Below are 20,238 nucleotides of genomic sequence, written 5' to 3'. Positions count from 1 at the left end.
CTCTGGCCGTTGTACGGTTCTTTCAACAGTGCTGAGTACTTATTTCAGACTGATTGTTACTGAAGTGGCATAATGATGTGTCTTGTTGGGGCTGGATCCAGCTGTGGCTTGACCTGATGGACGCGCAGCTGTTTCGCTGCAACGTGACTGCCTGGTTGCACGCGTGCTCTTCGGTCTGCAGAGGGGAGAAAATGGGACTTTATTTCCCTAAGGCCCCTAGCTCTGTCCCTGTGTGTTGCTAGTGTCTACCAAAGAAAATGCCTAGTAGAAAATTTGAAATATAATACATTTTAAAGCTGTTTGTAGAGAAACCATTTCAAGAGGTTTAGACCAGGTTAAACTTCCATATATTTTCTAGGTTAAATTGGTATACTGATTGATAATCTTCCCCTCAGAGAACTTGATTTTAGTTGGCCTTAAAATTTAATCAGTGCTATCTCTAAGTAGTGATCTCACTTTTTATCAAGTTCTGTGGGCGTGGTTGTTACTCTTCCAGCAGTGCAACGTAATGTCACCTGTGTGATGTTCCTGAGCAGGTAAACCTGCTTTTCTGATTGATTTAGTAATTCTTGAATTTTATTTCAGGACATAACTTGGCAAGATGAACACTCGGCTCCATTCTCCTGGGAAACTAAGGTAAATTTGCAGCAATTTTATTTTAAATATTGGTTTGTCATTTTATACTGTTTCTTGTGCATTTATATTATCTTCATTTTGAGACTTGATAGACAAATGTCACCTTTATTCTATGAGAACTGTATAAAGTGACTGTCCTGCAAATGAAATGGGACTGGTGTGCTTTGATTTACACCAACAGAAACACAAAATGTAATTTGGAAACTAATGTTCTGGCTTCAAGTGCAGGTGTAAAACTCATTCGTTACAAATTATTTGATTTTTTTGTTGTAAACTTTTAAAACAACTTTCCATGTTTAGCAAGACCAGTGTCTCAGATATTGTATAAACATAAGTGAATTTCACTTTTGAAATCAGGAGTAAAGTATTTAGAAAAGGGAGTGAGAAAGATACAAATAGTTAGGAACTTCATTGGATTCTTTCTTAAAGCCTGTCATACTACATCTTTTTGGTATGTACTAGAATATAATGAAACTCATTAACCTGGGGCTATGCTAGAATCATTGTGTTATTTCCTCTCTAGAAATCAGCTCCTCAAAAAAGAAATGTATTTTTCTGTGGCGGGTTGTTTTTGGGTCTGGGTTTTTTTTTTTTTCTCTTAACCTCTTAATGATGGAATTCTCATAAGGCTGACAGAGAGACAGAGTTCTCCATCTTTCTGAACCTGCAGCGTGAGGGAATAGTTGCACCATATTTGTGGTGGGAAATGAAGTTTAATTCTTCTTGTTGAAGAAAATCTGGTAGCAAAACCACAGCTCATTGCCTTTTTCAACTGGGTATATTAATTTAATCACACATTTCAGACTTTGTGTTTTCTGTCTTTATCTACCAGAAAAAGCTGCTTCCCCCCTGTTTCTTTCACTTTTTTGCCCTTGAACTATGTAGATAATCATGTATGAGCTTATGAATATAATCTTAGCCTAATGCAGAGTAATTATTTGGAAATGCCAGTGAATACTAAATTAATCCGGTTGACCCTAGACTTGTTGTCAGCCTTCCCTGCTCAAGGTCACTCCCTGTAGCTAGTACCCCATCTGTGCTTTGCAGATGTTCATTAACTTTTAACTTGATGTGACTCCTGGGTCCCTACAGCCTACAGTGCTGCAGTTTAAGAGAAATCATTGCCAGTCTTCACTTGCCCTAAAACTCCCTTACAAGCTGAGGTGGGTCAGGAGCCAGTGGAGGATTTCCTGCAGTGGAAGCCCAGTAGCTCTGGCAAGCCCTCCTGTCTCTGAGGTCCCTTAGAAGAAGCAGCTACTGGCTTTTAGTATAATACTAAGGAGGCTTTTAGTGGGGGTGTACTTGGGTAAAGCTGTTAAGAAAAGCATAGTACTGAAAAGAGTATGAACCTCATTGGTAGTAAGGTGAAGTAAATCATGTGTTGGAAGCAGCAGTGTTGTCTCTCCCCTACTTTTTGGTGCAAACCCCAAAACTCAGTCTTGGGAACATGGCAGCTGTAATCATATTTCTGAAGTCTGTCTTGAAAGGATTTTGTAAGCTCTGAGTACTCAAACTTCCTGGAGGTAGTGCTGCCTGTGATGCACTGCCTGGTGATCCATGATGAGATGCATCTGCACTCAAATGGATTTTCTCTTTAACTGATAGTTGTCTTTTCTTTTACATGCTTGTATGTCTAGTGAAGTGTTTTCAACCCAACCTTGTGTCTTACCTCTTGCTGGCTAAGATAATTTTTATTATTCTTCTGGTGTCTCAAAATGAGGGACCATAATAGATAGATGCTCTAGTTTCATGCTTTTCTGTGATGAATGAAGGATTGCAGAATGACATGGAAGCACTCGTGACTGCGGAAGAAAAGTGAAGTGGGGTGAGGTTACTTTAGAAATAATTATTTGTTTCAGCTAATCAAGCTGTGTTTCTCTCTTTCACCCTCCCTCCTTGTTGACCAGAGATAAAAGCTGTGCCGGAGCTGTAGGTTGAAAAGTTGCATGACCTTTTCCTTTAGCAAAACTCTAGAGAATCCATTTTTGTCTGGCTTTATGGGATGTGGGCTGATTTGTGTGGGGTTCCTCCTTTTGTTTCATCATGTTGTGTCAGTCTTTCATCCAAATCCTTCAACTGCTGAGTCTTTCATTTCGGAAGGTGGAGATCTTCCTTCATCCTTACTCTTTGATCTCTTCCTTAACCAGCACTTTCATAAGATAATATTGGAAGGTATTTTCTCCATGGAGTATCCTTGCCCAATCGGTTGGGGAAACAGTGAAGAAACCTGAATGAGCTGTTTAATAAGGTTGATGTGTTGTAGTGCACCTTCGGTGTCTTGTGAGCCAGATCTGTTTCCACTGTTATTTTAGGCTGTCAGGCTCTTTCCATTCCATGAGCTCTTCCTCATGATGGGTTATTCTTTCCACAATGTTCTTCTCCCTAATCCCCTTTTCATGCAGAGTTTTTGCTTTGGTTTGTTTTTTTGCACATTATTGCCATGATGACGAAATTCCTTTGTCTTTTTGCAGCTTTGCATGAATGTGCTCTGGCTTACCCAAGGAAGGGAATGTGGTGTTCACTTTCTGCTTTTGCAGAAAAGGAGAAAGCAGAGATGCAAATCAGTAAAACCAATAGGCTTGATTTTTTTAACATTGGGACTTAGAAGATCAAGCAGCAAAATCAATATTTGTAACTTCAGGAAAACTGAGAGGGTAGTGAGAAAAGTAGAGAAGAGGGAGGGGCATGCTTTCTGCAAGTTGGAGCCTCTCCTCTGTCAGCTGTTACAGTGATGCCAATGATGATTCCAGTTGATTAAGCATGGCCAAATTTTTATCATGGTAGCTAGTTTAGTGGATTCCCTAATTCCATGGCTGTCAAAGTTACCCAGAGAACAGTATACTAAGTTGCTGTCATTTGGGGCAGAACATCATTAAAGGGCTTGAAAACTTCACTTCTGTCAAAAGTAAACTTTATGGGTTCTCATTTTAAGCACACGTGTGAGATATGGCTTAAGTTGTTCATATCAGAGCAAACGCTTGCACAAATATCTCTACCATCTTTATCTGTTTGATGTGCATTGAAAGTTCTTGTCTTACCTCTTTGTTTTTAAACCCTCAAACAAGGCAAGCAAAGCAGAAATGCAACGTAAATTGCTGAGTTAGCTGTTAGCATTTAAAATACTAATATTTTTAGTAGAAAACTATAGCACTTCTCAGAAGAACTACTCAGAAGAAGCAACAAGTTCTCATGGCATTGCAAATAAGCTGAAATTTTAAAACCAGAGATGGAATTGGAGGGAATGATTTGGTTCATGGGTGGAGCCCTCATAAACATAACACATCTTGAAATGTGGGTTACGTTTCTAACTGGAGCTAAAGCCAGGTTTATGAATTTAGGACATGCTATTTATGGCTTCAGGTTTAAGTGAGATGAAAGCTGGCATTTTGGCTGAGTTTAGCCTTTGAGGTTTCTTGGTTTGTTTGAAGTAAAAATACAGTGAAACTCAGCACAGACCCCAGGATGTATCTGGAAAACAAGAATCATGGCTGGGTTTGGAAATAAAACTTCTCTGCAACTATTCCTGAACTCAGAACTTTCTGGTTTTGGTGTGGGGTTTTTTTGTTGTTTTGTTTTGGTTTGGTTTTTTAAATGGTTTAGTATTGGGCAGAAAATACAATTTCAATCTGCCACCTCAGCTAACACATTGAATGCACGGAGCAGCATTGGAATCTATTTCTAATTCATGCTTTTAACTAAAATAAGTTTTATTCCAAATGCTTAAAATTGACACATGCTCATCTAAAAATTTGTTGGCCTTGATACAGGTAAAATAGTTGTGAAGGTGGCTTTAGCGAGTCCTTTCTGTACTTTTTTTCTTTTTAACTCCTGGCTTTTTCCTCCTTCAGCTTTCTTCTACTTTCAACAGGCCCTCAGATATTTGTTGAAGAGAGAAGCCTTCAATAATCTGGGTGCTGCCTCCCTGTCTGAATACCCCTATTTGTACTGCTGCAGAAATGATCTAATGCCAGCAGTGATTCAGAAAGAAAAAAATTATGTTGCACTTATAAAAAATGTGGTTTGCAAACTGTGTTTTGTTTATCTAAACCTAAAAGACAGTCTTCAATATCCTTCTTTGTACAAGTTCTAGTTGGTTTTGTGGTGGGTTTTTTGTTTTGTTTTTAAATAGGAAGAAAGTGGCAGAAAATAATTTTTCCCCCTCATTCCTCATATTAGAATTGTTTGTTACAAACTATACTTCAGTGTGATTATTTTTATCAAGCTGGCGTAAATGGCAATGCTTCCTTGGAAAGAAAGAAGAGTGATGCCTGAGGTTTGGGGTTTTCTCTTCCCTTTTTGATCTAGACTACAGACATTTAAAACACAGTGCTGTAAGACTACTGTTGGCTATTAGTTCTTAAGCAAACCAACTTGTGGTAATAGTAGCTGTGTTCCAAGTTTTGTTTTGTTTTTTTTTTTAAATCTGCATGGCCAGGTGTTCTCAGCTAAGGGTTCAATTACTTGCATCAATCTTTAGACAGCTGGTTTTGAACATAAAACGATGCACATACCAGATAGCGTCAGTATAAGTTTGCTCAGGCTAAGCAGTAGCAGTGGCAGACTAGAAGGCTAAGCAGTAGAAGTGGCAGACTAGAATGCTGTTCATATCACCAAATCGTAGATCATGAAGTTTCCCACGAAGCTCCGTGCTATGTCTCTTTGGCATTGCTTTTCTCTATGGACTGAAATGACTTAGATTGCTTTTGAGTGCTTTGCTCTAATTTTGCCCTTGCAATTGGTCTCTGCTGACCTGAAGGTTTCTTTCTGACTCTGAAAGCACCCACTGGGTGCACAGGAAACAAAGCAAAAACTGCAGCTACTTATTTTGGTTTTGTCCATTCAGCAAAGCAAAGCCATCTTCTAAATAATTTCAAACTTGGCTTTCTTACCTCTGCATATATCAGGCTGTGCTTAAAACAATTTGCTTTTGACAGTGTTTCTGCAGTCTTTGTCTCAACAATTTGGATTTTTTTCAGGCTGCCAAGCAAAACAATTTGTTTTGGCTGTGTTTGCTTGACTGTTTAGTAAAATACTACACATTCCTGATGAGTGAATAAGATGCTTAAAAAAAAAAAAGCTCCTGGGTTCTTTGTGGTCATCTTGTTTTTAATATAGACTTATGAACTGAGACACAATTTTATACATTATTATTAAATTATTATGTTCTTAGTGTGTGGTGCCTCTCTTTTAGAATACATTGTTTCCCATGAGTATGTACAGCCAGTATTACCATTTGGTGGACTGTCCCTACCTTGAGACTGAAGTTCGGTTTAAATTTTTTAATCCAGTAAATAAAATTTATAAATACCTTAATATGGTCTTTTTAAGCAAAGATGGACACGCACCTTCCTAAAAAGTACAATTTTTAATATTATATCAATTTGTTAGATTGTAAGATGATCCAAGACTTCAGCATCCTTTATTTTAACCCTTGCAGTGGTTTGGGGCCAGAGGGGTAAGACTGAAAAGAACAGACTTCGAGGTTTGCTCTGCCTCAAAATACTACTTTGTGCATGCTTGCACATGCACTCTCTCCCCCTCTTTCTCTTAAGTGTGTTGAGAGTGACTTGCTATTGCAATATCTTGAGAATACTTCCGTTAATAGCTTTTATTTGAATTTTGGTAACTTCTAGAAATTGCAGTTGGGACTGTACTAGCTTGTCTGTAACTCTGGAGAGACTTGCTGCGCTGAACAGTTCCCAGAAATACAATGTGGACAAATGGTTGGAAAAATACAGTATTTTTTTTTTATTATTCCTTAGATGGGGAATTAAAGCACAGAAACTCCAGCTCATTCGTAGTCACACAAAATCTATGAAAGCAGCCTGGGACTGAAGTCCTCTCTAGAATCCCAAACTGTGCCTAGTGACAATTTCACTTTTGACCATCAAGTCTTATTGAAATGTTCGGTGGTGCAGCTCTGCTGCTCAATATGCTCAAGTGTGCAACTGCAGCTCACAGCCATTTTGCCTTAGCCCACAGAAAGTGAACATGCAGCACAGCCCCTGGCATAAGTTTGATTGGGGCCAGGAGAGATGTGCATCAAGGTATTCTTGTGACTGGCAAACCTGAAGGAAAAGAAAATGGTTTTTTGGGGGGTAACTCTCTTTTAAATGTTGTGTCTCTCCCTCTCTTGCTGTCTCAATCAATTGCCCATTTGCAATCTGATGCCAGAAATTGAAAGGAGAACACTGATTAAACTCACATTTCTAGTGTCTAGAGACTCATTAGAGTGTTGAATAGTACTCCTGGCTTAGATGTTAGCATGGGGAGTTTCTCACATGGGTCCTCTCCATCTCTGTGTGGAATTATCTCCCTACTTATACTGCTGCTCTGATGGTTTTTGTTTTTTTTTTTGGGGGGGGAAGGGTGTTTACAGTATGTTATTGACAATTTTGGGACTTGATAGATATTGCATATTAATAATTTTCTTTCATCGGCTACATTTCTTAGGGGTTCAGATGTCTTAAATAACCTTGAAAGTCAAATACAAGCATTACATATTTCAAGGAAAATAGAATAACTTGTGACTGGTCCACAGAAGTTCTTGGCTTCTCGAGCTAAATGCTAGAAGCAGAATTTATACATCTGACCTCTCAGGGCCATATTTACATCATGCTGAGACACAGTGCTTTCAGAACCTGTCAGGGTAGTCTTGTCTTCTTCATCTTCCTTGAGGGAGAAAGCAAACTCCTGAAGAGGTATTTTCTTTCATATTACTCCGTGTCAGGTTATGAACTGTTTGATCTGCAAAGCATACCGTGAGACAAGTATGCAATCCTAAATGTCAGGTGGCCCTTTCTTCTGAAATGGAAAGGTACACCCCATGGTCTCCATTCTGAAAGGAAAAAGAGGGCATCCTCTCCAGAACATCCAGCCAGGGTACAACTGCCTCGAGTTGTGCTGCAGTGCTATGCTCTTCTCTAGACTGGAAGCAGTCTGCCGCTTCCAGACCTCTGAGCTGATATTTGGACCCCTGTGAAAGAAAATAAAACATGACTACAGGCAGTGGCTTTTGCCCCACAGCATAAGAACTTCTCTGGAGGCCAGGCTTTGCTTGTTTATCTTGCTGCCGTTGAAAGGCAAAGCCATCTTGTTGGTTTTTCTTTTTCTGTTTTTTGTTCTAACAGACCCCTGCTTCCCTCCCATCAGTGGTTTACCTGGATTTTGTTTCCAATGCTGTTCTGGTGGATCTGGGGCTGTGATTGCCCCTCTGCCCTCTGGGCACTGACCTTCCCTCTCTCTTGGGCTGGGGAGGGTGAAGCAATCATTTAGCTGAAACTGACTGCTGCTGTGGTAGCCTTTAGCTACTGTCATCTGTAGTGTGAGCCCTGGAACAGACTACTCAGAAGAAGGAAGACTGTTAAAGGATAGAAAGTAGCATCCTTTTAATTCCTACATGACAAGGCACTTAATTATTCCAAGATGGAAAAAAAAATATATTTTTTTTCCCTTGGGTATTGGGGAAGCTCACATCTATTTTATATTATGTTATGGGGTTTTTTTTAAGCTGGGCTTTTATCAGTTCTGAAGTCTTAAATCATCTTAACTTCAGGCTGGTAAATCTCTGTTTGGTAGTATTGCCAAATGAGCTTAGGGAACTAAATCCCTATATTTTAATATAGGGAATTAATGTAACTAATTCTTTAGAAAGTTCAGATGTTAGTCTATGAATCAATTATGTGTAGTCAGCTGCTGACTGTTTAAAAAAATGTTTTATAAATAATCACTTGCTGAGTTAATATTTGCACTTTGATGAGAAGTTTCTGAATATTAAATACGCGGCATGCGAGACATGCTAGATCTAGAGTCCCTTTGAACTTTATGTGCACAGTAATGTAGGACTCAAGATCAAACACTTCTAGTGAAAATGATATGCAACTAGGACTTGTTTTAGACTCAAGCCCATAGATGCTATTGTGGTTTTATTCAGGAAAGGCCAGGTAATGAAGTAGAATGGGGAAAACATCACAAAGTTGTAATGAACTTCAAAAGTATTAACAGCTTGTAGCAAACGCTAGTATTTGAAATATCCTCTCAACTTTTTCAACACTAGTCAGACCCGTAAAGACAATAGCATATCTCTAGCTGTTAATGCAGTTTTTAGGTCTTTGGTGGTTTTAGGGGGTTTGTTTTGGGTTTTTTCATTTATTTTTTTCCATTTTACAAACAGAAGTCTAGACATTAGGTTGTTCTTTTCTGGCACTTCCTATGGTGCTGTGCTCCTAAGTACAGTAATGCTTACATATTCCTCAGAGTGAAATAAGACTTAACTTTTTATAAGCCTAAAGAGTGTCCAGCTAGTTGACAATCAAGATTACTGCAGTGGTGGTAAATAAAATGAACATTTTGAAGTACTGTTCACTTTTGGGTGGCTTTTGCAAGATCGGTATCGTGCTATAACTATGGTCACTTGCTTCTTTGACCCAGTGTTACCTCTCAGAAATGAGTACAGCTATCCACAGTGCAAGTGAAAACAAAACAGAGATCTGGAATAAGTGAAGAACTGGTCCTTCCAGAGTTGTTTCTCTTCTTTCAGAGGGGCATTAAAATTGTAAAAACCACTTATCTATGCATACCCATTACATCTAATCCTTCATCTTGGAAGTAGGCTGAGTTATAACGTTGCCAACTATTTCAAAGACTATAAAGGAAAAGTGCCTTTTAAACTATACTGTAAAGGTTTTTTGCTGTATATTTTAATGTAAAACATCTATATCTTTCAAAATGTGTCCACAACTGTTCTAATGTATTGGTGGCACTATTCTAATGTTTCAGCGTTGTGCATGCCATACACTGCTGTCTTGCATGGCACTGAGTAACTCGAATGTGATTGCTTTCTCTCACTCGTCTGCAGCAGGTCTATGGCTCTTAGTTTTGCTTGGAGTTCAGATTTTTAATAATTATTGGCTTTATGGAGCTACAAAGATAGACATTTATGGAGAAAGTAAGTTAACTTTGCTGTGGTATCTATTGTCTGGGAGTTGCCTAGCCATGGGCAAAGGTGTTGCCTACATACATTGAGATCAGAGTTCAAAATTGTGCCTTTGTGATGGGCTTTGAAAGACTGTTTTTCTTTAACCCTGAACAGAGTCAGATGGAGTTCAGCGTTGCATCTCTGTCCATACAAGAACAAGGTGGTGCCCAGTTGCAAACTGAACAGAGGCAGCCCATTAAATCGGCACCTGGTGTCCAAGTCCCTAAATCTTCTCAGGCCAATAAGACCCCTGGCTCTGATGGGTTGATAGCATCCAGAAAGGAAGAGGAGTCCTCCTTCTGGAAGATAAATGCAGAGCGCTCGAAGTTTGAAGGAGACAAGTCTGAGTTCCAGTCCCTGACCCCCAGTCAGATCAAGTCCATGGAGAAGGGAGAGAAACCCCTTCCCTCTTTTTACAGACAAGAGTCTACTCCAAAGGAGATGGCAAAAGCTGAGAAGCCCAGCATAACTAAACCAGAGAAGTCTGTCGCCCCCAGCCTACCTTCTGTATCTCTTGAATGGGAGAAACCTCGACCCACTCAGCTCCCTGCTAGTTCTCTAGATGACTTCTTTCTTCCTGACCCACCACAGGACCTGGCATCTTCTAGGACAAACAAGGAAGATACTGATGGTACTGCACTTACAGATCCACAAATGCCTGGACAGGTAAGGACTGCTATATCCACTGTCCTTAGATTTAAAAACTGTATAGCACATTAAAATTTGACAAGGTTGCTCTGGAAGATTAGGGACTCTATAAAGCATTAAGCCATAGATAAGCTTGCTGGCTTATTATCCTGTAAACTTAAAGAAGTCTATTTAACCAACATGTTAACTGCTATTGTATGTTTCAATCAAGTATTTTGTGATGTGATAAAGTGCATAGGCTAAGGGAATAATTTAAATATAATACCAGAAACGCTGACATGTCATCCAGTGGTAGACTGACAGCAAGCTACCTAACAGTTTGGGGTAGAGAGCTTGCTATATCAGGTGAGTAGACATGGGTTTTTTTTCTTGAAACAGCAAAACACTTAATGGGAAAAAAGAAGGTTTTTAACTTGAAAAGCAGATAAACTAGAGTCTAGGATACTTTATTGGTACACACAACCTAGCGGTGAATGGCAAGGTAGTTTCTCAGCTGTTTTAAGCAGTCGCCCAACAGCCACTTCCCAGTGCTTTGTCCCAGGCAGCTGGGCTGCTTTCTAATGTGTTTTCTCTTGAAGTCCAAAATGGAAATGGAATGAGCTTCCAGAATTAGCCTTCTCAATGTTTTTTTTTGATAAAAAAACCCAAACAACCCAACAACAAAAAATACCCTTAAGCAGCTCAATAGCCAGCTGAAGCTATTTAAAAAGCAGATACTGATCTGTGAGAAAAGAAAGGGAACAACAGGACATGACATGGTGAGCGAGAGAAGAGATTTGAAGCCTGGAAACTGTGAAGGAGTGGCTCTTCAAGCAGAGCTGTGCAGTTCTGTTTGGAATCTGTAGCATCACTCTGGCATAAACCTGACATACTACTGTACACCTTAAGCATGTCACATAGCTTTTTGTCTACCATATTTTCCCAACAGTGATTGTTAAAATTCCGAACAAGACGGTGTAGGCTCAGAAAGATGCAGGATGAGGTAAATACTTGCAAGAGAAGTAAGTGGCAGCGCTTAGGAGCAAACAGCCACTTCAGTGTTTGGAGCCCTGTGTGTAGTTATTTTTTTCTGAAGCTACGACATGATGCTTCTTGAACTGTTTTTCTTCAAGTTGTGACTGTGGTAGTCCTTTAATTTTAGTTAAATGTTTTATCATGTTTTCCTGCAAATTAATGTTTTGTTACAGTTTTAGTTCCTTTGTGAATGTTTTCTAGCTAACTGAAATAGTTTGAAAAGCCTGATTTTTCTCTCTGTGGAGAAACAATCCTCCCACATCAAAATGTGAACAGAGTAGCAGAGAAGACAGTATGATAGATTTTATTAATTTATTATTTTCTGGATTATCTTCCCTGTTCTGGGGAAGAGAGCCATGCTCTAGGAAGAGAATCCAGAGACTCAGCTATGTCCCTTGAATAATCTTCCTGAACACTAAAATCACCTTAAATGTCATGGCTAAAAGTGCAGCACTGCAGGAGTGAGCATGTTCTTGATAGCCTAGTAAATAACTTGTTAAGAAAGTTTGAACTGTGTTGTTTTCTGGAAACAACTGTCTGTCACTGCAACAGACAATCCATTGAATTAGTGATGCTTACATTTCTGTGTTTCATTCTCTGCAATTCCCACTCTAGTGTAGAAATTGATCTTTATGAATTTTTTCATGGGGGAAAAAAGAACTTTTTGCCTGCAGACCACTACAAGAATTTTATTTTTATCAGGAATTGCCTTTTTGGTCATTGTAAGTATTTTTCCATGTCTAGCATTTTCTGGTGTAGATTCTTGGGTATCTTAGAGCAAGGTGAAGAACTAGAAATATGGGCAGACAACATTTTAAACTTCCTTTTGTAGATAGACAGTCAAGTACTGAGTTTGTAATACCATAATTAACAACCATATCTTATTTGTTTTCCTTGCAGATTAGTACAAGCAGTGTTATCTTGAAGACTGGCTTTGATTTTCTAGACAATTGGTAAAAGATGCTTCAAAATAGATCAAACCAATTTTGGGGAAGGAGTAGAATATCTTTCTCCTTGTATGTTAATTTACTAGCATTTGTGTCTTTTTCTAGAAGTAACTTTCAAACTCTTAAATGTTGCCTTTGTATAAACTTTTGTAATACCATATGCGTCTTTGTTTTTTAACCAGTGATAGAAGTGTGGTTTCATTTGGGTATTTTTAAAATATCTGTTAAAATTTTTAGTAGCTACTGTATTGAAAGGATGGGAGAAGTTACCATATAGATGTTAAAGAAAAAAAAATGAGAGTCTCCATATCCTGGAAATGGAACCTACAGGACCAGATTGCTATTTTCAATCAATAACCTTGCTAGGATGGCTTGTAAGAAATAGCATTGCACATGCAATGGTTCCAAGTAAGAAAATAATTCCATACTTAAGATTAGCAAGAACAGTATGAAAAATAAGCGTACAGAATTGCATTGATTTCTATATTTCATTTAGTTTGAAAATAACTTTTGTACCATTTATTTGAAAACACTTTTCTTTTGAAGAGGGCAAAGGTGTTGCCAAAATGATGGATCCAAAGAAGCACTGCGTTAGTACCCTACAAATCTGCTAAAATAAAATAGGAGTGTTACAAAAATGACCTGGGGAAATGGCAGGTGTTTCTGGTCTTTGGATTAAAGACTTGGGGGTGGGTGGAGGGGAATGGGACAACACCTAATGAATGGGAGAAACTGTCTTCAGGGAACACAAGCCTAATGATTTCACTGCCTCCTTACTAGAGCATAACTCTTCGTAATAGTGCTGGAAGTACAGCACGGGGAATTGCTGGAGTGTAGATTACCTTTATGTCAGGAAACCACTATGTTTATGGGAGGTCATAGCAGTATAAGGCTTCTTTGTTTTTTAAGCAGCTTGTCGTCTCAAGGACTCATCAATTTTGGTGCTTTTTCCTCCTTGTGGGTACATTCTCCTCAGCGTTCAACATCTGGGTTACGTTTGTTCACAAGGTGCAAAGGGCATCTCAAGGTGGCCCTCAGCAGACTTGCCTCCAGTTCTGCTTTCGAATGATCTTTGTTTGGTGTTCAAAATGTAGAGAACAAGACTAGCTGTCGTTTGAATCTGTCTTCTCTGAAATGCAGCATGATTTACACACTGACTCTCACTGTGTTTACCTCACCTTGAAGCCTTAATTCTCCCTACGCACAACCAGTGACTGGTCTGCTCCAATGCCAAAGGTTTGACCTTTTCCCTTTACCTCAGCAGTAGTCCCATAGCATTTGTTTGGGGTAGAAGGCAAAACACAGGGCTCTGATAGGTCTAATGGGTCCCAGCCAAAGCTTTAAGAAGGTCACCGTCTCCAAGACCATAATTGTGCTAGGCTTCTCATGGATTAGCACTTGACATTTGGTTCAGTGCCAGGGGCAGTTAAGTGTGCAGAACTGGATGCTGCAGGATTTTCTTCTGGCTGTTACAGGAAGAGTTTGAGATGTCCCTGAAGAATCCTTGCCTCTAATTGGTATGCTGCTTGCTCTGAGCAAGCAGAGGATGCTGATAGAGCATTAAAATTTACTTGTTGATCAAGGAAAATGCTGTATGCTGCCCCCTCCCCCCGCCAAAAAAGTAGAAGCACCAAGCCCAAAACCTCCGATTTTTCTAGTGTTTTCTTAAAAGGTTTCTTAGCTGAAGGGGAAGATTGCCACAGAGTATAAATCATGGCGTAGCCTTATTTATAGACTTCTGAAGCTTCTTTACATCCTTAACTGAGATGGACGAACTCCTGTAATTCGTGGATATTGTCTCTGCATTCAGCAGCTCAGAAAATACTTGTTGTTTCTACCAGCCTGGACTTCACTGCTTTTCTTTTTCTTAGCTGACCTTTTTTAGCATTTGCTACAAACATCCAGCGTTAATATAGCTTAGAACAACTTTAGCACAAATTCTGTAGGTGTATAGTTAGTATTGACTTGTACCTTCTTTTCAAAGCTGACAAGTGTTAACCCTGGGTTTTACAGTTATCAGTGAAGCTAATTTTCTGCTGCTGAGAAGTTTTAGATCGAACGTGAAGGTGCGCGTTCTAATCTTACTTTGATATGGGGAGATCTGAAAGCAAAGTCCAGTGAAGTCTAGACTTCACTGAGGAGTGTTATTTTAAACTTCTGCTAAATACATTAAAGCTTCTTAGGGAAGAACCTGGGCTGCCTGTCTCTTCCATCAGCCAACTTGACCCTAATACACATTGGGACCAGCTGGTAGAACATGCTGCAGAACTTTTTACTTATCCTGGTAGGTTTTTCCTTTGCTTTGGCAAGAGTTGATGCTCCTTCTTTCTTTAATATGTTTTTATTAAACATTCTTACAAAAAAAATTGTACTTGGTCACATTTTATATTAACAATGTTTTAATAAAGTCACTTTAAATAGAACATTTAAGGCTTTTGTGCTGCTTTGCGTGTTGTCCTTTTTACTCTGCTTTCCTCAGTGCCATTGGAGTTGTTTGGGGCAGCTTGAATCTGCCCAAGAGGCAGCCAAGAATGATCTGGTCTAGAATTTAGAAACTGAGTTTTTCAGATCAGGAAAAAAAAAAAGCAGTACATTGCAGCTGTTTTTCAAACTTTTAAGTGAGGCTGTTTGGGGAAGTATCTTTGCTTTATAATTTTTTCCAACAGCTGGTGCAGGAGGAGATTTCGGACTTTTATGAAGACTAAAATCTATTTGTACTTCAATAGACTTAAACCTAACACACCCACCCAGCCCCCATATCTTCAGGTAATCCAAATCGGTGTCTGGATCAATATTGCAGGAACAATTTGAAAACTGTACGTTGTGGTTTAATCCCAGCTGGCAATGAACACCATGCAGCTGCTCGCTCACTCACTTCCCCCAAGCAGGAGGAGAGAATCAGAAGGGTAAAAGTGCAAAAACTCATGGGTTGAGCTAAGGGCAGTTTAATAGGTAAAGCAAAAGCTGTACACGCAAGCAGAGCAAAACAAGGAATTAATTCACTACTTCCCAGTGGCAGGCCCTCTGCACTTAGTGCAAATGACCAGAACTGGCAATGACAACCTTTTATGCCATTTTCCTGTGGTGGTTATGTGTGGGTTTTAAAAACATGTCATGAAAAGGAAGATGCTAACAGAGGCCACTGGTTAGTCTCACTTTCTTTCTTTTGTCGTATGTAGCAAGCTCTCAAAGTATCAGAGAATCTAATGTGCAGCTGTAAGGATAGTTGTTCTTCTTCATGCCCACATCATTCTTCCAGAATTTATTTTGAAAAACAACTGAATTTGTTTTATACTTGAGCTGAATTTCTACCAACAACTAAAAGGCATTTGAAGAAGAATTTGGTTTGGAGAGACTTGACCAAAGTTGTATTCCAACTTTATTTAGGATCTGGCTTCCGTATAGTTTGCTTCAAACTTGTTTAAGCTCTGTCTTAACTTTTAAAAGTCCTCTCTAATAAAGGCACATCCACAGCATCTGGGTGCTGTCTCGGCATGTGGAATCAGCAGGTCTCATGACTGAGTGAAGGCTTGTAAAGGCAGAGTAGAAAACACGCTGTGGCTGTGAAGGATAGCGATCAATGTATATATTGGTGACTTCAGTCGTGGTTGTTGAGGCTCAGACAGCACAGAGCTGTCTTTGAGGTCGTGGCTGTGGGTGCTAGATCAGCACCCAGCAGGCAGAGTCCCGTTCATTGCTCAGCAACAGCATCCTGAAATGCAAACCCCGACTTTGTAGGCATTATTCACAGACAGGCCCCTGGGCTTTGCTGTCCAAGTTTGCCCATGACCCACTTGAATCAGTATGTTCTTGTTACAGTGAGGACAAACCTGTAATTTGGCTGTCCTACATTTGTGAGTCAATGAGTTAATGCCAGTGAAAGCCTTTACAGAGCAGGTAAGCTGGGCACCCCTGATTCTTCTAAACAGGACACTTTCTGCATTTCTACTGAAAATCTCTGCTATTGTCCTCTTTTCACAAGTGGGCTTACAGCTCAACTCATGCTATAACTGAGTAGTTCATCATGAGGATCTACATCTTCATCTGACCTCCTGCCATTTGAGGAGCCCTGGCAGCACCCTCTAGAGTCAATGAATGTGAGGTGGGAGATGATCACAAGATTTGTTTGCATCCTTAATCCAGCAGTTCCCCAGAGGTATCCTACCCAAAGGATGCTGATCTGAGACCAAGTTTATTCCATCCTGATGGAGCAGAGAGGGAAATCTCACAATTAGCTCATCCCTCTCCTTCAACAGACCCGCTGTCCCCTAAGATCCTTTTCCCAGGGGCATTGCTCTTTCCTGTTCTCCTCCCTGCTGTTCAAGGTGAAGATGCCAGGGGAAGGCCACAGATCATCCTGCTCCTCCAGCAGCCTGATTTTCTTGCCAGGACAAGTGCATGTGTTCAGCATGGTAAAGGTACCTTCCCCTAGGGCAGCAGGCTGCTGGGGTGGACAACCGCCTGTTACCCCTGAGCCAGGCTTGGCTGAAACCCCACAGCCATGTCTCTACTCACCTTCAGCCCAACAAGTTACTTTTAACACTTACCATTTTTCCTTAAACATCACTCTGGATTTTACTCTGAATGTCTTCTGGGGCAAAAAGACTCCATTAGGCAACCTCGAAATCACATTTATGAGCTCTGCTGCCTAATGGCTCCAAACCTTGAATGTACTACAGGATCAAGATACAGGGATAAACGTTCTTGGCAGGTCAGGATTTTACTGGGATGCCAACAGGTCAAAAAACATGCCCTGAAAATAGCTTACTACAGTTGTCCTATAATGTCTTTCTCAAAAACGAACAAGGGAATGAAAAAAAAAAAAAAAAAGGGTGGGGTAGAGAAAGTCTTCTGTGTTTTTTGGATGGTTCAAGATTCCAGTGGCCAACCAGAGGTTTACACAAGGGCCTGACCTCAGCCTTATCTTCTCACCAAAAGTGGCAAGAGTGCCGGCGACCCTCAAGTTCAGCTGGCCATTTGTCTCCTGGGCTCGTTGTCTGAAGTCCAATACCCAGAGTGAAGGCAGTGTTTGAAAATTTCCCACTTATGGCTAGATAGAAAGTATTTTACAAGAATTGTTTTTGTTGCTGTAAAATGTCAGCTACTGTGAAAAGATGCAGTGGCATGCAGCGTTGCAATGGAGAAGGAACAAAGTTCAAATGGGAGGAGAAAACTCACCACGTGGGTCCTCTCCACCCTGACATTTCCCAGCTACGTGAGCTGAAGCACTGGCTCCACTTAGCTTGGTGGCAAGATTTATTTTGACTTGTAGGAAGCCCGGACTTTATTACAGCTGTTTGTTATTAAAGGGTTGACTGAACATCCTGCTCTCCTTGCCACATTTTTCAAAGCTTATATCTGCCAAGAAGGAAACTTCTGGTGTGTGCCTATAAACTTATGTTTAAGAAACCCTGCTCTGGCCCGTGTGTGGTACCAAACCCTTGGGCTTCCAGCCATTTGGCTGCAGCTCAGTTCCTCCAGAGCACAGAATACTGCAAATGCTTGTGGACAGTAATTACACCTTTTTTTCACTTCCCCATCCTGGAGAAAGCAAGCTGCTGCCGGTGATTCAGAGCTCCCACCAGGCTGGCAGCAGCGGCTGCTGGAGGGACTGAGCTGCCGGTAGCTGCTGCCCAGGGCTGCACCGCTGCCTCTGAGCCCTTCAGCAATCCTGTGACCCGCACTCTGAGACACACTGAGCTGGCTCCAGAAACTCCGTCTGGCCAAAGTCACAGCAAAAGTACCAGTAGATGAGAGTTTCTTGGCCCACTGCCCTGCCAACACAAGAGGACTGCTTATTGCCTGTCCTCTCTTTTGTCCTTTCTGGCTTTCATCTCACCAACAGAATGGTCTTGCTGTCACTGAAGTCATGCAGTGTCATCTTAGCAATGAGATGTAGAGTCGCAAGACATTTTAATGACATAGCTAGGTGTCAGGTACTTGCTTTCACTGAGGCACACAGGCCACGAGAAGGCTTCACCGGTTGCAGCAAAGTCTCCTAAAGCACTCATGTTTTAAATCCCTGTGCAAACTCACGCGCGCCTGGAAAAGCAGGCACAGAAGTATTTACAAAGCACGGCCATTATGAGACCGCTGGATTTTTGTGGGCATTCTTTAGATATGTTATTTTTGTCTCGCTCAACATCTTTTTTTCTGCCCTAAAGGGTGAAGAGCCCTGAGATGTGCAGAGCCAGCCCTCAGTCCTTTTGCTGGCGTCAGCCCAGAGGTGGGCATTGGGGACCACAAGGTCACCAGCCTCCCCCTGCCCTTCCCTCACACCGGGGCCCTGCTCTTTTCTCACTCCAGCACCGCTCCCTGAAGTCAAATGACTTTCACCAGTGTAGAACCAGAAGAGTGGATGGAAAAACAGATGGTCATGATGGTAATGCCCTGCTAAGGGAACTTACATGATGAAAAATAACAGAATCAGGAGTGGCTTCTGAATCGGGTCTCACAGGTTTTACTGAGCATTCTGTGACCACAGTTACAGAGGACTCAACTGACAGGAAAAGTACAAATTCTGACTCGTTCCAACTGCAAAGATTCAGTTAAAAATCCATAAAAGCGACAGCACGGAGTCCTTCTTAGTTCATTTGCAATGAGTCCCCCAGGGCATTACTTTTGCTAGAAATCCCATTAGCATTTACTGTTAAGTTCACTGGGAGGCACTTCTGGTTTTAATTATATAGCCCTTATAATGCTTCCTCTGGCACTCTCTTAGTATGGAAAAAATGAGCATAGGATGGAGACAGATAAAAAAGCTATTAATTCTAGGACTAACAGTGCCCAATCCGTATTGTTACAAACAGATTTGTCTCCATAACCCAGCCCAAACAGCTGGCTTTCGGTCTTTAGATAGGAATGTACCAAATATGACAAAAATGTCTTTATCTGGGGAAGCTAATTTTAGACACCACTTTTGGCCAGGCAGTAAAAATACTTAGGGAAGAAATTATTAAACCTCCAATTAAAAAAATGTTTTTGTAGGACACATTGCACGCAGCATCTCAGAAGTGGTCTCCCTGCTACGTCCATCACAGGGAGACTCTGAAGCAGCTGCTCAGCCGTGCTGCCACACGCAGCCAGCAGTGCCCAGCCAGCCTGTCCCTACCACCGCTTCCCCCGTCCCTGTGACACCACCAGCCTGCAGACCACAGTGGACGGAGCTCTGGCTCCCTGGTTACTCCTAGGACATGCAGCCCAGCCTGACCAGCACCCAACCCACCAGGGGCTCCCCCAAGGCTGGGAGAGGTGACGGCCAGCACCATGGTTGTCTCAGCCTCCGGGCCATCACTGTAGCCCCCCCACATCCTCACCCACCCTGGGGAGATGAAGGTTGGGCATTGTGCCCAGTGGGGGAACAAACCAGTTTCCTGCCCCACAAAAGGGGAATATCCAGCATTTCAGAGCTTCCCACTGCCTCAAGATGGGGCCGAGGTATTTCACAGTTTAAATTAAAAGAAAAGGAAGCAAAAGCAAGGTAGAACTCCACAGGTCCAGCATCCTCCTGGCACACAGGTGATGCGGCTTAGTGTCCAGTTCCACTCACCCAGCTGAGCCACCCGTGCAGGGCTGAGTGGGTGCAAACCAGCCCCAGCGAGGGCAGCGACTTTCCTGAGGTGGGGCAGAACCTGATGCAAGCTGCCAGACTGACTTGAGAAGAGCGAGCAGGACATGCAAATGCATTCACTGCCCATAGCATTGTAAACAGACTAATTATAACCCAATTAAAGAGAGAGGAAAAGCACGTGGCACATAAGTTGTTACTGGAGAGGTGTACTGAAAGATTTTTAATTGATCCGGAGCTCTGCTGTTTAAAAATTCATAGGCTTTAAGTTATCTCTGCCACGTTTAAAATTGCTTTTGACTTCAACAGCCTCAGCACTTGCAACCAGCTACCTGCAAAATGGGCCCAGTTCAACACTCCTTACCTACAGCTGATCTCGTTTTGTGTAACACGTGTTTTCTTCCCATGCCCAGGCGTTGCAGGAGGCAGCAGGGCTCAGGATCAGTGTA

General features: G+C 41.3%; 1 protein-coding gene across 1 annotated transcript; it reads left to right on the top strand.

Annotated features, from left to right (window-relative positions):
* The first annotated feature begins 588 nt into the window (after positions 1–588).
* LOC104462549 (chromosome unknown open reading frame, human C1orf198) lies at positions 589–12,851 on the top strand. The gene is made up of 3 exons (XM_010074528.1): positions 589–636; positions 9,728–10,279; positions 12,176–12,851. Exons 2-3 carry the CDS (start codon positions 9,734–9,736, stop codon positions 12,230–12,232), a joined length of 603 nt encoding a protein of 200 aa, XP_010072830.1. The 5' UTR covers positions 589–636; positions 9,728–9,733; the 3' UTR covers positions 12,233–12,851.
* Positions 12,852–20,238: the final 7,387 nt, after the last annotated feature.

This window comes from Pterocles gutturalis, unplaced genomic scaffold (assembly GCF_000699245.1).
Source record: "Pterocles gutturalis isolate BGI_N339 unplaced genomic scaffold, ASM69924v1 scaffold23862, whole genome shotgun sequence".
NCBI classification, from domain to species: domain Eukaryota; kingdom Metazoa; phylum Chordata; class Aves; order Pterocliformes; family Pteroclidae; genus Pterocles; species Pterocles gutturalis.
Note: the sequence above shows the minus strand (reverse complement) of the source record. Positions and strands in the feature narration are given on the sequence as shown.